General features: G+C 34.7%; 1 protein-coding gene across 1 annotated transcript in view; it reads left to right on the top strand.

Moving 5' to 3' along the window:
• FAF1 (Fas associated factor 1) overlaps nucleotides 1-15031 on the top strand; it is a 492920-nt gene that overhangs the window by 145346 nt on the left and 332543 nt on the right. The window contains exon 4 of the mRNA XM_059136657.1: nucleotides 1765-1967. Within this exon, the coding sequence (XP_058992640.1) occupies nucleotides 1765-1967 (203 nt within the window). The remainder of the gene's footprint in view (nucleotides 1-1764; nucleotides 1968-15031) is intronic.

The following is a 15031-nucleotide window of genomic DNA, read 5'->3' as shown; positions in this document are numbered from 1 at the left end:
TTCTCCCTGTGAGGGGAAAAAGAAGTGACTATATATGATAAACTAAGTGAGAAAAAAAAATCAAATTCTTTAATAATTATTCCTTTACTCACTGGTTTGTTAAATATTTAAGCATTTTCTCTGTAAAATCTTGAGCTCCAGGCAGAGGATACAGCCATTAAATGAACAAATGTGAACTTTGCCCTTCTGGAACTTCTATTCTCTGGGGGGGGTCTTAAATGTCAAATGATTAATATCAATTATAATTGGTAGTGTTGAGGAATTAGAGCCAGTCTGAGGTAGTAAAACATGCTCTGAGTTGAAAAACATTAAATCTGAGATATGAAGGCTAAATATAATTAGCTAGAAGAAAGATGGATATTGGGATGAGATGGGAAAGAAAGAACATGCTTAGAAGGAATAATCTGTGTTCCCCTATGAAATGAGAAGGATCAAGGTGAGACAGAAGAAATGAAAGGCTGTTGTGGCTGTTAACATAAAGAGATTGGAGATAGCCTAGCACAAGCTAAGGCTGGGGAGGTAGATAGGATTTGGATCATATAGGGACTTATACACCTCTTTAGCAGAGGGGAATATTGAAGAAAATGACATGAAGACATTTCTATAATTTCATTTTTGTGATGGTGAGGAATGACATGCAAGGGAGCAAGGGAACAATCATTAGTTAGGAGGCTATTGTATCTGCCTGTGCAAGAGGTGCTTGTGGCATGTGGTAGTGTGTCAGCTTCAGAGGGGAAAGGTGGATAACTTAACTAAAAGATTTTTAGATGGTAAAATTGAAAGGACTGACTAGATATGGGAGTTGTGAGAGAAGAAGTTATCAAGGATAATGGCCAGCAGTTTCTGGCTTGGATAGCTGATACGAGGAATAATGGAGGGAGGATCATGCTTGGGGAGACATAAATGAGTTAAACTTTGGAGAGTTTGAGTTTGAGATCTTACCAGGTACCAGGCAGTGTGCTAAGCTTTTCTTGCATTTATCTGACTTAATCCCTACAAGTATAATTAATTTTCCCTTTTTAACAAATGAGATAACTATTAAGTGGGCAGAACAAAGATTGTATTTTTATTTTTTAAGATTTCAACATGTTTAAGTGTCATTGAGAAGAATCTAGAAGAGAAGGTGATGTTGAAGATACTGGAAAGGAAAAGTATGCCATAATGTAAAGCTAATTAGAAGATGGTTTTAGATAGAATGATGTTGCCCCTGTTTTACAGAAAGAGAAAAAGAGTTGCTGGTTAGTTGCTGGTTAGTTGGTGGTTTGTTGTCAAAAAAGTAAGGGAATTTCATCTTGATGGCATCTGCTTTCTATGCAAAGCAGGGAAAAAATAATCTTTTAAGACTGAGGAGTATGATAGAATGGAGATTTAAGAATGCTTAATTTCTGAGTTTTGTGGAAAGTAGAGTTAATCAAATCTTTCAGTGAGCAAATGAAAGTGAATGAAGAAGACACTTCTTAATTCACAGAAATTAATGCTCTAATAACATCATAACAATATAGGCAAAAATCTGATTAAATGCTAAATGATATGTATGATACTGCTAATAGACATAGAAAGACAAAGATGGGAGGGAGAGTAGTAGTGGCTTTCAGTTGCTAGGGAAGATTTTGTGGAGGAAGTAAAACTTTAGTTAGGCCTTGATGCATAGGTAGGTAAATTTGATTGGAAAACCAACACAAGCCAAGTATGGAATGAGTCCTTAGTGGTAATCTGTAAGGATTTGATTGATGATAATCTTTTTTTTTTATGTCAATATTTCAGTGACTATGGAGGTGAGACTATACCAGGACCTGCATTTGATCCAAGTCACCCAGGTTCAGCTCCTGCTCCCTCTTCCTCTTCAGCATTTCGACCTGTAATGCCATCTAGGCAAATTGTAGAACGGCAGCCTCGGATGCTGGACTTCAGGGTTGAGTACAGAGACAGAAATGTTGATGTGGTACTTGAAGACAGCTGTACTGTTGGTAAGGTTTTTCCTAGCATAAAGCCTTCATAAATAAACAATTCACTAGGTAAACATTTAGTTTATATTCTTTTCTTTTGAGTTGACTGCCAATAAGAAGGGAAAAAAGGCAAATTGAAACTGATATTTTCCATACAGATAATTGTGCTTCATTTTGAAATACTGTGTTGATACTGAGGCAAGTTTGAGAATAATTCTTTTGTTCACTTACATGGACTGGTATAAGATGCTGTTTTAGGGCAGATGCAAATCAAACTTTTAAATATATTGTGTGTTGTACTTTATAGCTGAAATTTATTCTGTTTTTATGTTATGGTTAATGAGAGATCAGAAATAAGACATGTTTCTATCATTCCTTCTACCTGCCAGTTGAATAACTTCCAGTTGAATAATTGCTTCAATACTATACTTTCAAAGGAAACTTAAAGTGTATGGCTGCCATTATTGGATAGATTTTACCCGATTCCTTTCCTTTCCTTTCCTTTCCTTTCCTTTCCTTTCCTTTCCTTTCCTTTCCTTTCCTTTCCTTTTCCCTTGTCCTTCCCCCCTTCCTTTCTTCTACTTCTTCTTCTTTTTTTTTTAAAGATTTTATTTATTTATTTGACAGATCACAAGTAGGCAGAGAGGCAGGCAGATGGGGTAGGGGAAGCAGGCTTCTCGCTGAGCGGAGAGCCCGTTGCGGGGCTTGATCCCAGGACCTTGGGATCATGACCTGAGCTGAAGGCAGAGGCTTTAACCCACTGAGCCACCCAGGTGCCCCGCTTCCTTTCTTTTTTAAGGATTTTATTTATTTATTTGACAGAGAGAGCACAAGCAGGCAGAGAGGCAGGCAGAGGAGCAGAGGTGGGCAGGAGGACCCTGATGTGGGGCTGGATCCCAGGACTGTGGGATCATGATCTGAACCTAAGGCAGATGCTTAACCAATTCAGCCACCCAGGTGCCCCTTTTAGATTACTATAGACAAACTGTGTTGTATTCATATTTGATTAAGATTATATGACTCATTAATGTAATTTTGCCTTAAATCTAAATTCCAGATATTTCTGAAATTTTGCTTTTGTTTTTTAAAGGAAGATTCTTGCCTAATTTTATTTAATTATTTTACTTGAGGTATATTACAGGGGCCCCTGGGTGGTTTAGTAGGTAAAGCATCTGACTCTTGATCTCAGCTCAGGTCTTGATCTCAGGATTGTGAGAAAAAGCCCTGCACTGGGCTCCAAGCTGGGCATGGAGCCTACTTTAAAAAAAAAGGCGGGGGGAGAAGAAGAGGTACATTGCAGAGAAAGGCAAAACTGTTAGAATATTGGTCATTCTCAAACACTAATCAGATTGTTATTCCTTTACTTAAAGCCATTTAGAAACTTTCTGTTGATTTAGGATGAAATTAAAATCTTTCATCATGGTCTCTATGTCCCTGGCTGGTCAGGCTCCTGCTACATCTCTGGTTTTCATTTGTTACCACTTTCATCCTTGTTCACCATGCCTAAATTGTTTTAGTGTTGTTTCAAGTTCTTGAATAGGTTATTAGCTCACTCAGGGCCTTTGTACATGTATCTCCTTCTGCCCAGATTTCATTAGTCCATTCATTTTTTTCCCATGCTCATTCCCACTCCTCCCTTTTTTCCTTCAATTGTGCTAAAAAAAAAAAAAAGCACATAATATGATATGTATCCTTTTAACAAATTTTTAAATGTACAATTGTTAACTATATGCATGCACATTGTTGTACAGCAGATCTCTAGAACTTTTTCATCTTATGTAATTAAAACTGTATCCATCAAATGGCAACCTCCATTTTTCCCTTCTATCAGCCCTTGGCAACCAGCATTCTACTTTCTGCTTAGATGAGTTTGACTACTATAAATATATCATAATAAGTGGAATCATACAGTGTTTGTCCTTCTGTGTCTGGCTTATTTCCCTAAGCATAATATCCTTAAGTTTCATCCATGTGGTAGCATATTACAAGATTTTCTTCTTCTTTTTAAATGCTGAATAGTAATCCATTGTATGTATATACTACATTTTCTTTATCCATTCACTCATCCATGGACATTTAGCTTGTTTTCACCTCTTGGATATTATGAATAACGCTGCAGTGAACATGGGTTTGCAAATACCTCAAGATCCTACTTGCAATTTTTGGGGGGTAAATACACAAATGTGGAGCTATTGGATTGTATTTGGTTCTTTTTTATTTTTGGGGGGAATGTCCATATTCTTTTCCATAATGGATGCACCATTTTAACATTCCCACCAACATAAAATGCATAGGCATTCCAATTTTTCCACATCCTTGCCAGCACTTGCTATTTTATGTTCATTAGCAACATTGAGCATCTTCTCATTTACTTGTTGGTTATTTGTATGTCTTCTTTAGAGAAATGCTTATTCAGGGCCATTACCCATCTTTAAATTAGGTTATTTACTTTTCTTTATTTTGAATATCAACTCCTTATCAAATACATGCTTTGCAGATATTTTCTCCTTTACAATCTCATTGACTGTTTCCTTTGCTGCGCTAAAGCTTTTTAGTTTAATCTAGTCCCAGTTGTCTATTTTACTTTTGTTGTCTTTGCTTCTGGAATCATATCCATGAAATCATTGCCAGGACCAATGTGTGAAGCTTTTGCTTTATATTTTCTTCTATGGGTTTTATAGTTTCAGAACTTGTGTTTGAGTCTTTAATCCGTTTTAAGTCAAGTTTTGTATATGGAATAAGGGTCCAACCTTTTGCCTGTAGAAACCCAGTTTCCCCCCCACACCATTTATTAAAAAGACTATCCTTTCTCCATTGTGTAGACTTGGCATTCTTGTCAAATTATTTGACCCATTTGCCTGGATTAATTTCTGGACTTGCTATTCTGTTCCATTGCTCCGTATGTTTTTCTTTATGCCAGTAGGTACTGTCTTGATTACTTTGTAAAATGTTTTGATTTCAGGAAGTATGAGGCCATCAGCTTCATTTTTCTTTCTCGAGATTGTTTTGGCTATATAGGATCCTTTGTGGTTCCTTATAAATTATAACACTGTTTTCTGCAAAAATGTCTGCAAAGATGCCTTTGGGATTTTGATAGGGATCATACTGAATCTGTAGCTTGCTTTGGATGGCATAGATATTTTAACAGTATTAAGTCTTTCAATCCATGAACATGTGATGTCTTTTCATTTGTTTCTTCTGTACTTTAACATTGTTTTTTGCTTTTATTGTACAAATCTTGCTTTCTTGGTTAAGTTTATTCCTGTGTATTATTGTTTTTGATGGTATTGTAAATGAGATTGCTTTATTAGTTTCCTTTTTAGATTGTTTGTTGTTCATGTAGAGAAATATAGCTAGTTTTGGGGTGTTAATTTTGTATCTTGTAACTTTGCTAAATTTGCTTGTTATTTCCATCACTTTTTTTTTTAAATGGAATCTTAGGGTTTTCTACATATAATATTTGAAACATAATTTTATTTCTTGCTTTCTGATTTGGATGCCTTTTCTTTCTTGCTTTCTGATTTGGATGCCTTTTCTTTCTTTTTATTCCCCAATTGCTCTGGTGAGGACTTCAGATATTCTGATGAATAAAAGTGGCAACAATGGGCATTCTTGCATTGTTCATGATCTTTAGAGGAAAAGATTTTAGTTTTCACCATTGGGTATGATATTAGCTGTGGACATTTCATATATAGCCTTTATTATGTTGCGGTAATTTTCTTCTATTTCTGGTTTGCATATTTTTATCATGAAATGGTGTTGAATTTTGTTGAATGCTTTTTTGGCATCTATTGAGATGATCTTGTAACAGTTTTCTCTTCATTTTGTTAATATGGTGTATCACATTGATTGATGGATTCCATATGTTGAACCATCTTTCCCTCACATATATAAATTTCATTTGGTTATGGTGTATGATCTTTTTAATGTCCTGTTGAATTTGGCTTTCTAATATTTTGTTGAAGATTTTTGCATTCATGTTCATCAGGGTAATGTTGGCTTATAGTTTTTATTCTTGTTCTTTTAGTGTCCCTGTTTGGCTTTGACATCAGGGTAATAATGACTTCATAAAATGAATTTGGAAGTGTTCTTTCTAATTTTGGGGATTAGTTTGAGAAAGAGTTATATTAATTTTTCTTCAGATGTTTGGTAACATTCTCTTTTGAAACCACCTGGTACTGAATTTTTCTTTTTTGGGAAGTTCATTACTGATTCAGTCTCTTTACTAGTTATAGATTTATTTAGATTTTCTGTTTCTTCAGATTCAGTCTTTGTAGGTGATATGTTTCTATGAATTTACCCATTTCTACCAGGTTATCCCATTTGTTGGCATATAATTGTGCCTAGTAGTCTATATTCATATTATTTCTGTGACATCAATTGTAATGGCTCCTTCTTCCTTTCTGCTTTTACTGAGTCTTCTTTATTTTCTTAGTTTAGGCTAAAAGTTTATCAGTTTTCTTGATCTTTTCTAATATCAACTCTAGTTTTGCTGATTTTTTAAAATTATTTTTTCTATTCTCTTTTAATTTCTGCTCTAATCTTTATTATTTCCTCCCTTTTTCTAACTTTGAGCCTAGCTTTTTCCTTTTTTAAAAGTTACTTGAGGTATATTAAGTTGTTTATTAAATCTTTCTTGTTTTTTTTTTTTTTTTTTTTTTTTTTTTAATAAATGTAGGCATTTACTGCTAAAAACTTTCCTGCTTTTCCTACATCCCTGAAGTTTTTTCTTTGGTGTGTTGTATTTTTGTTTGCATATGTCTCCAGATGTTTTTTAATTTCTCTTTTGATTTTTTTCTTTGATCTTTTGGTTGTTTAAGCATAAGTTGTTTAATTCCAGAATTTTCCAGGATAGATGACATGTTAGATCACACACAAGTCTTTTTTTTTTCTTTTTTTAAAGATTTATTTCTATTCTAAAGATTTTTATTTATTTATTTGGGAGAGAGAGTGTGTGTGAGCATGAGGAGGGGCAGAGGAAGAAGCAGATTCTGTGCTGAGCAGGGAGTCTGATGTGGGACTCAGTGCCAGGACTCCAGGATCATGACCTGAGCAAAAGGCAGCTGACTAAGCAACTGAGCCACCTGGGCACCCCTAAAGGTTTGTTTATTTATTTGGGAGAGAGAGCATGGGGGAAGTAGAAGAGGGAGAGAATCTCAAGCAGATTCCTTGCTGAGCATGGGCCCTGAAATAGGGCTTGATTTCATGGCCCTGATCATGAGCTGAGCCAAAATCAAGTGTTGGTTGCTTAACCAACTGAGCCACCTAGGTGCCCCAGGTCTCAAACAAGTCTTAATAGATTTAAGAAGATTGAAATCATATCAAGAATGTTTTCCTACTATAGTATAATGAAACTAAAAATCTATAGTAGTTTCCTTTTGCTTCCTTCTTCTTAAATTCATTATGACTGATTTACAACTTAACATGGCATCTACTCTTGAGAATGTTTCATGTGTGCTTCTGTTTTGCTGCTTTTTAGTGTAACGTTTTGTATGTGTCTGTTAGGTTCATTTGTTGTACAGTTTGTTCCAGTCTTATCTTTGCTTATTGATCTTCTGTGTGGAAGTTTTGTCAATTATTGAAATCCCCTACTATTATCATGTTGTTGTGTGTTTCTCCCCTCAGCTCTGTCATTGTTTGCTTCATATATTGTGTGCTTTGATGTTGGGTACATGTGTATATAATTGTTACATCTTCCTAGTGAATTGACTCTTTTACCATTACATTATGTCCTTTCTCTCTTGTGAAAGTTTTTGACTTAGACTCTATTTAGTCCATGTAAGTGTGGCCACCATGTTCTGCTTTGGTTACCATTTGCATAGAATATTTTTTTCTTTTAAAGATTTTATTTGACAGAGATCACAAGTAGGCAGAGAGAGAGAGGAGGAAGCAGGCTCCCTGCCAAGCAGGACCCTGGGATCATGACCTGAGCTGAAGGCAGAGGCTTTAACCCACTGAGCCACCCAGGCACCCCTAGAATATTTTTTTCTATCCTTCCATCATTCTGTGTGTCCATGAATCTCAAGTGAATCTCTTGTAGATACATATAGTTGTACTTTTTTTTTAATCCATTCAGCCTTTTTTTTTTTCTGTCTACAGAGTTTTATCCAATTACATTTAAAGTAATTACTGGTAGGAAAGGACTTACTATCTTTATTTTGTTTATTATTTCCTTTGTCTTGTGGCTTTTGTTCCTTTCTCTTTCCGTCTTTGTGTTCATTGATTTTTTTTTTTTTTTGTAGTATCATGCTTTGATCTTTGTTCCATTTTGTGTGTGTGTGTGTGTATACGTGTGTGTGTATGTGTGTATCTTCTGTAGCTGTGTTCTTTCTATCTTCTAATCTTCTCTGTTATCTTTGCAGTTACCATGGGAGCTTACATAAGACATAGTTTTAATAATCTATTTTAACCTGCTGACTTAAGTCACCAGTAAAACTAGTCTTTATTTCTTCCCTTCATTATTGATACCACAAATTACATCCTTTCATATTTACCATTAGCATTTTTTTTTAAAGATTTTATTTATTAATTTGACAGAGAGAGATCACAGTAGGAGAGAGGAAGGGAAGAGATCACAGAGAGAGGAAGGGAAGCAGGCCCCCCGCTGAGCAGAGAGCCCGATGCGGGACTCGATCCCAGGACCCTGAGATCATGACCTGAGCTGAAGGCAGCGGCCCAACCCACTGAGCCACCCAGGCGCCCTACCATTAGCATTTTATAGTTATACTTATTTTGTATGCTTTTGTCTTTTAGCTTCTGTACCAGATTAAGTAATTAATCACTACTGTTACAGTATTCTGTACTTGCCTAGAGTGTTTTGTAGTTGTCTATATATTTACCATTGACAGCTTTATACTCCTGTGTTGATATTTAGTATCCTTTTGTTACAACTGGAGTACTCACTTTAGTGTTTCTTTTAAAGCAGTGTTGAACTTTCTCAGCTTTTGTTTATCTGGGGAAATTTTTTATTTGTCCTTAATAGATGAAGAACAGGTTTCCTGAATATAGTATTCTTGTTTGGTAGCTTTATTCTTTCAGCACTTTTAATATATCATTTTATCCCCTCTGGCCTGCAAAGTTTTAGTTAAAAATCTGCTGATACTGGGAGCTCCCTTTATGTGATGAACTTTACACTTGTTGCTTTCAAATTCCTTTTTGTCCTTTAATTCAACAACTTGATTTTAATGTGATTATTATTTTTTGGGTCCTTTATGCTTTATGAATCTGTTTCCTACCCCAGGATGTGTTCACTATTATTTCTTCAAATAAGCCTTCTGCTCCTTTGCCTTATTTTCTGCAACTCCCATAATGCCTGTATTAGTCCTTTAATGGTTTCCCATTAGTCCTCTGGCTTTTTTCACTCTTTCTCTTGCCTTTTTTCTTTTTTCTCTTCTGACTGGATAATTTCAAATGACTTGTCTTCAGGTTTACATATTCTTTATTCTGGTTGATCAAGTCTGTTGTTGAGCCCCTTTAGTGACTTTTCAATTCAGTTATTATATTCTTTAGCTTCGAAGTATGCTTGGTTCTTTTTTTTTTTTTTAATAACTTTCTATCTCTAAGTTGATATTTAAAACGAATTTATAATTTTATAATTACCAAAACCTATCTACTGATATTTGAAAAATAGTTTTATTTATTTTTACAATAGTAATTAATCAGATTTGGTCCTGCTTATTGTTCATATAGATTTTCAGTAATATTGCTAAGGCATCCTTGGTGTGTTAGTAGGAAACCCCTTATATAGGGTTTTACTAGACTTGACTTTACTTTCCTAGTTTAGTGATGAATATATTTATTATAGGGCAAAGAATTCAGTACCATATCACACTATTTCTTTTAATTAAAATTATCTCAGATTTTTATCTGTTTTTAAAAAACTGGAAAGAAGTCATATATTAAATAGATTTGAACTGCTATTTTGTATCACGTGGCTGAGTAGTTAACAATGTCTCATTTCAAAGTGACGTGATTCTTTTTGTTGGAATATTTGGTATATGGTGAAAATAAATGGATCACTTGAACCACGCTTTTCATTGGTTTACTCAGTTGGAGTGAAATCCCTTCTTATTTCAAAGATGGTGATCAGAAATGCTGGCTTCTCGGGATGTTAATGTCCTACTTTAATTCTGTCTGAGTCTGGAGGATAGTCTGTGAAACTGTTTTATAGCTTTGTTATAAAAACATGTGATAGAATTTCCAGAAAACACATTTGTTAATCTGTTGGCTTTATAATTAATTGTAAAAGCAGACTTAAAGAGTAGAAAGTCAAGTCATCATTCTGTTTGAAAACAAATGAAATAGTTATAAACATAGAAATAAAATATGATTCAAAAGAGATTATATACTGATATGGTACAACTCAAAGCTTCTCCTTCTAATTATTCCAGTTTTTATGAATTGAATTGCATGCCAAAGAATCATATCATGCGTCTTTTCTGTGTTCACTGTTAAGTTTGTTAATATGCATCACTGTGGAAGTTATGTGCAGAGATATTTGGGACTTAATGGAAAATTTTTTCTTCTTTCACTGCATTTGGTTGATTAAGTTCTGTTTTATAGTAATATTATATGAATTCTTCCTTCATTTTTATGACCTCTGTTACAGTTCAAGAGTTAATCTCTTTCATGAATTATTTTATTTTTAAAAGACTTTATTTATTTATTTGACAGAGAGAGACAGAGCAAGAGAGGGAACAGAAGCAGGGGCAAGTGGGAGAGGGAGAAGCAGGCTTCCCACTGAACAGGGAGCCCAATGCAGGGCTCAATCCCAGGACCCTGGGATCTTGACCTGAGCCAAAGGCAGATGCTTAATGACTGAACTACCCAGGTGCCCCTCTTTCATGAATTATTAACGCAATTCCTCCGATTTCTATTCTTTCATTTTCTTTATTTCTCTAGTCTGTATTGCATACTTGTCCTATAGTGATGTTTCTAGAAAGTAAATCTTATTATACATCTTTCAGTGGTTCTTTATTTCCTATATTCTATTTGATTTGCCCCTCCTGTGTGAGAAAACTCACATATTCTAATATTACATGTAAATATCTCTCCTTTATGAAGCCTTTCCTAACCTCCATGGAAAAAGTTAAGTTGATTTATTCATGGATCTTTTTTTCCCCCTAAAGATTTTATTTATCTATTTGACAGGCAGAGATCACAAGTAGGCAGAGAGGCAGGCAGAGAGAGAGGAAGAAGCAGGCTCCCTGCTGAGCAGAGAGCCAGACACAGGGCTCTATCCCAGGACCCTGAGATCAGGACCCAAGCTGAATTCAGAGGCTTAACCCACTGAGCCACCCAGGCGCCCCTCATTTGTGGATTTCAAAACATCTTACTCTTTCTTTGTTTTTCAGGTTTCCTTTGTCAATGTTAACTTCTCAAACTGAGAGACTAGATCTTATTTAAATTCTGCAAGCACAGTGATTAGCACAGAGCAATATCTGCTGAGAAAATAAATAGTTCAGTAAATAAGCATATGTATGTATTTGTTTATTTATTAAAATATTTACCAGAGGAAAATTTAAAAATATGTTCTGTAAAGTTTAGGTGACCTGAAATATAATTGTTAAATACTTTGTATACATAGTCCAACTTACTGTTATTAAGAAATTGGATAAATAGTAATTTTTCTCTGTATATATAAATGTTAAAATGCAAAGAGATGCTAAATAAGATCCAGTTTTGTTATTATCAGGAAGGCTCTGCAGTGTGTAAAGAAAGCCTAAAGGCAGCCAACAACTTTGTATCACAGTGACACCTAGTGGTAATTATATTGGTCTGTTAATATTTTTAGTCTGTTATTTATTTATTTGTTTATTTCTGCAGTTTTGTTTTATTACAGAATCCTTCTGGGGTTTCTTGAATAAATTTAAAGAAGTATTTTAAGACACTGTTTTTTCTATAAAATACCATCTAGTGTGAAGTAATATGATCTCGAGGATAGGAATTATTGTGTATTTTTATGCCTATAATATATAGCACTGGATTTAACCTAACATACAGGTATTTTTTCAATTAAGTTTGTTGAATCAGTGCTGCTAGCAAATCTACTTTTGCTGGGCCTATTCAGCATAGCCTTAGTTTCATTTCTGGAATGTAAAATAGAAAAACTGTCATTTGTTTAACCATTTGCCTCATTTTCTTTTCTGTTTTTAATTACTTTCTGAAACGTGCTTTTATTATATTGGATAACATTCTAGTTTAAATGAGTCAGATTGAGTATAGAAAGAGTTAAAACATTTAGCAAGCGCATTTTGAGGCTAAAAAGTGGTTTAGGATATTTCAAACTAGTTTTTGTCTTGAATCTATGAACTTAGTTTCCTGTCTTGACTCTGTAACTCAGATTAACTATGTAATTTTTGGCATATGCCTTTACCCCTCTATGTTCAGTCACCCTTTATGAATAATAACCACTATATAAATGATTTTTGTTGTTATTAGTGCATGTGAAAGGAGAGAAAGAGTAGCAGTCTTACTTGTCTTATACATGTTGTAAGCCTGAAATGTCAAGAGGATTGATCATAGCTTACATTTGTTGGGGGTGTGTGTGTTTGCAAATGTTGTGCATTAGTTGCTTTGTTCTTTGGTCCATCCGCAAACTGATATTTATTGCCTCCATGCTAACAATTGTGCACTCCCCAAATTATTTATAAGATCATTTCAGTACCTAAATAAGAGCATCTCAATTTGGGCCTTAATGTGCATAGTTATTTTTTATTCATGTGTTAGGAATTTATGTCTTTAACCTAGCTTCACATTTCTAAATACTATATTTTTAGTAAAAATCTTTTTTCTGAGAGGCATATTTTCCCCCTTCTGTCATTATTAAGTCTCTGCTCTTAGCAGTTTGGTATAGAGTTTAAGGTTACCATTTTATAAAAAGTTTTTAAGCTTTATTTAAAATTACTTTTTCCTTCAACTACTTTTATCACTCATGTCATTTTTTTGTTGTTGTTGTTGTCTTAAAAACAAAGAAATGAAGATCAGAAGCACAGACTTAGGATGTTTTCTTACATCTTATTTTGTACCACTTATCTTTCAGTCTCCTCTTCCTCTGATAATTCCCTATCACCTGCCTTTGAAAGACTCTAAGATGACTTTTGAAAAAAAATTATTTATTTATCTATCTACCTATCTGTCTGTGAGAGAGAGAGCGAGAGAGAGAGAGTGCGCACATGCACAAGGAGGGGGATAAGGAGGCTCCCTGCTGAGCAAAGAGTATGATGTGATACTTGATCCCAGGACACTGGGATCATGACCTGAGCTGAAGGCAGGTGCTTAACTGACTGAGTCACCCAGGTGCCTCTTTATTCACTTTTTTTTTTTTTTTAGATTTTTTTAAAAATTTATTTATTTGACAGAGAGAGATCACAAGTAGACAGAGAGGCAGGCAGACAGAGAGAGGGAAGCAGAGAGCCCGACGGGGAACTCGATCCCAGGACCCCGAGATCATGCATGACCTGAGCCGAAGGCAGCGGCCCAACCCACCGAGCCACCCAGGTGCCCCCCTTTATTCATTTTTTAATACAGACACAAACACACATACACACACACACAGACACACACACATAAAATAATCATATTACCTGTTATACACCAGCCACTATGCCCACTCTACTTGGTTCCTATACAACACTTAAAACAATACCATGAGGCAGTCATTGTTATCCCTGTTTCAAAGATGAGTAAACTGAAGCTCAGAGAATTCCTAAATCATAAATTCAGTCTTAAACTGAATCTAGAACTCGTGATCTTTCTAGTGAAATAATTTCTATTATGAAAGTAGATAGTGCTGTGAGGATAATGAAAAGGAAGATTCCATTTTAACTGGCATCTTGGGAGATGGGAAGGGAATAAGTGGGGTGGTGAGGGTGGTCGGGAAAGATTTCAGATGGACCAACTTAAGAACTATGAAACAAAATATGTTATGTGGATGTAGTTGTTGGGTAGTTTATTCTAGGCAAGGAAAGCACAGAAGCAGGAATGATAATGTGGTGTCTGGTGGACTAATGAGGAATAATGCAGTCTTGAGCATGAATCTGGGGTTGTGGTCCTCAGTTGAACAGTTCACTTCAGTGGAACCTCTCCTTTTCCACTTCCCTCCCCTGAAGCTACCTTACTTAGTTCCTGCCTCTGCCCTTTTGTACTCATTGACTTACTTTTTTTTTATTATATAATTTTTTATTTTTTATAAACATATATTTTTATCCCCAGGGGTACAGGTCTGTGAATCACTATTTTCACATTACTTTGAGATAGCCAGAAACTGAATCCCTACTTTATAGTTGTGAGAACTGACAAAAGAGAATAAGAGATTTACTGGTTCTTGGAGATTAATGACTGTGGAGGGATCTGTAAAAATGTTCTAGTTTTTACTAGAAAAAAAAGCAGTATATGTATATTATATATATGTATGTATATGTATAATAAAATATGTAGAAAATATTTATATTTTCTACATATTTTATACATACTTTTCTTAGGGTCATCTGGTGCATTCGTCAGTACTTTTAGAAATGCAATGCTTATTAATTTTAAGGCATTACTTCATTTCTTCAGCAACTCTGTCTATAATTTTATAGATAAAATCATTTTATACATCAACCACATGCAAAAAGGAGGTATTAGTTGCATGTGTTTGTTTTTCCTTATTTTGAGTTGCCACCTGTAAGCTCCATTCCTTTGACCTCACTCTTCTTTCAGAGACAGACCTTACAAGGTAAATGTATTTTCTGTCTTGATGATTCTTCAGCTATTAAAGACAGTACTGTTTTTTTTTTCTTCCCATTTCTTCAGGCTAAACATCTTTAGTTCATTCAACCATCCCAGAGTTGTATTGAAATTAAAATACATTCTGTTTGCGAATATAATATATAAAGTATGGTGTTTATAGTTAACAATGTTGTATTTATATTTGAAATTTGCAAAGAGAATAGCTTTTTAAAGTTTTCATCACAAGAAAATAGTTATAACTATATGAGGTAAGTCATGTTAACTAAACTTGTGCTAATTATTTTGTATTATACATGCATATCAAATCGTTATGTTGTATACCTTGAACTAATGTATCAATTATATCTTAAGAA

The sequence above is a fragment of the Mustela lutreola genome, chromosome 10 (genome assembly GCF_030435805.1).
Source record: "Mustela lutreola isolate mMusLut2 chromosome 10, mMusLut2.pri, whole genome shotgun sequence".
NCBI lineage: Eukaryota > Metazoa > Chordata > Mammalia > Carnivora > Mustelidae > Mustela > Mustela lutreola.
Note: the sequence above shows the minus strand (reverse complement) of the source record. Positions and strands in the feature narration are given on the sequence as shown.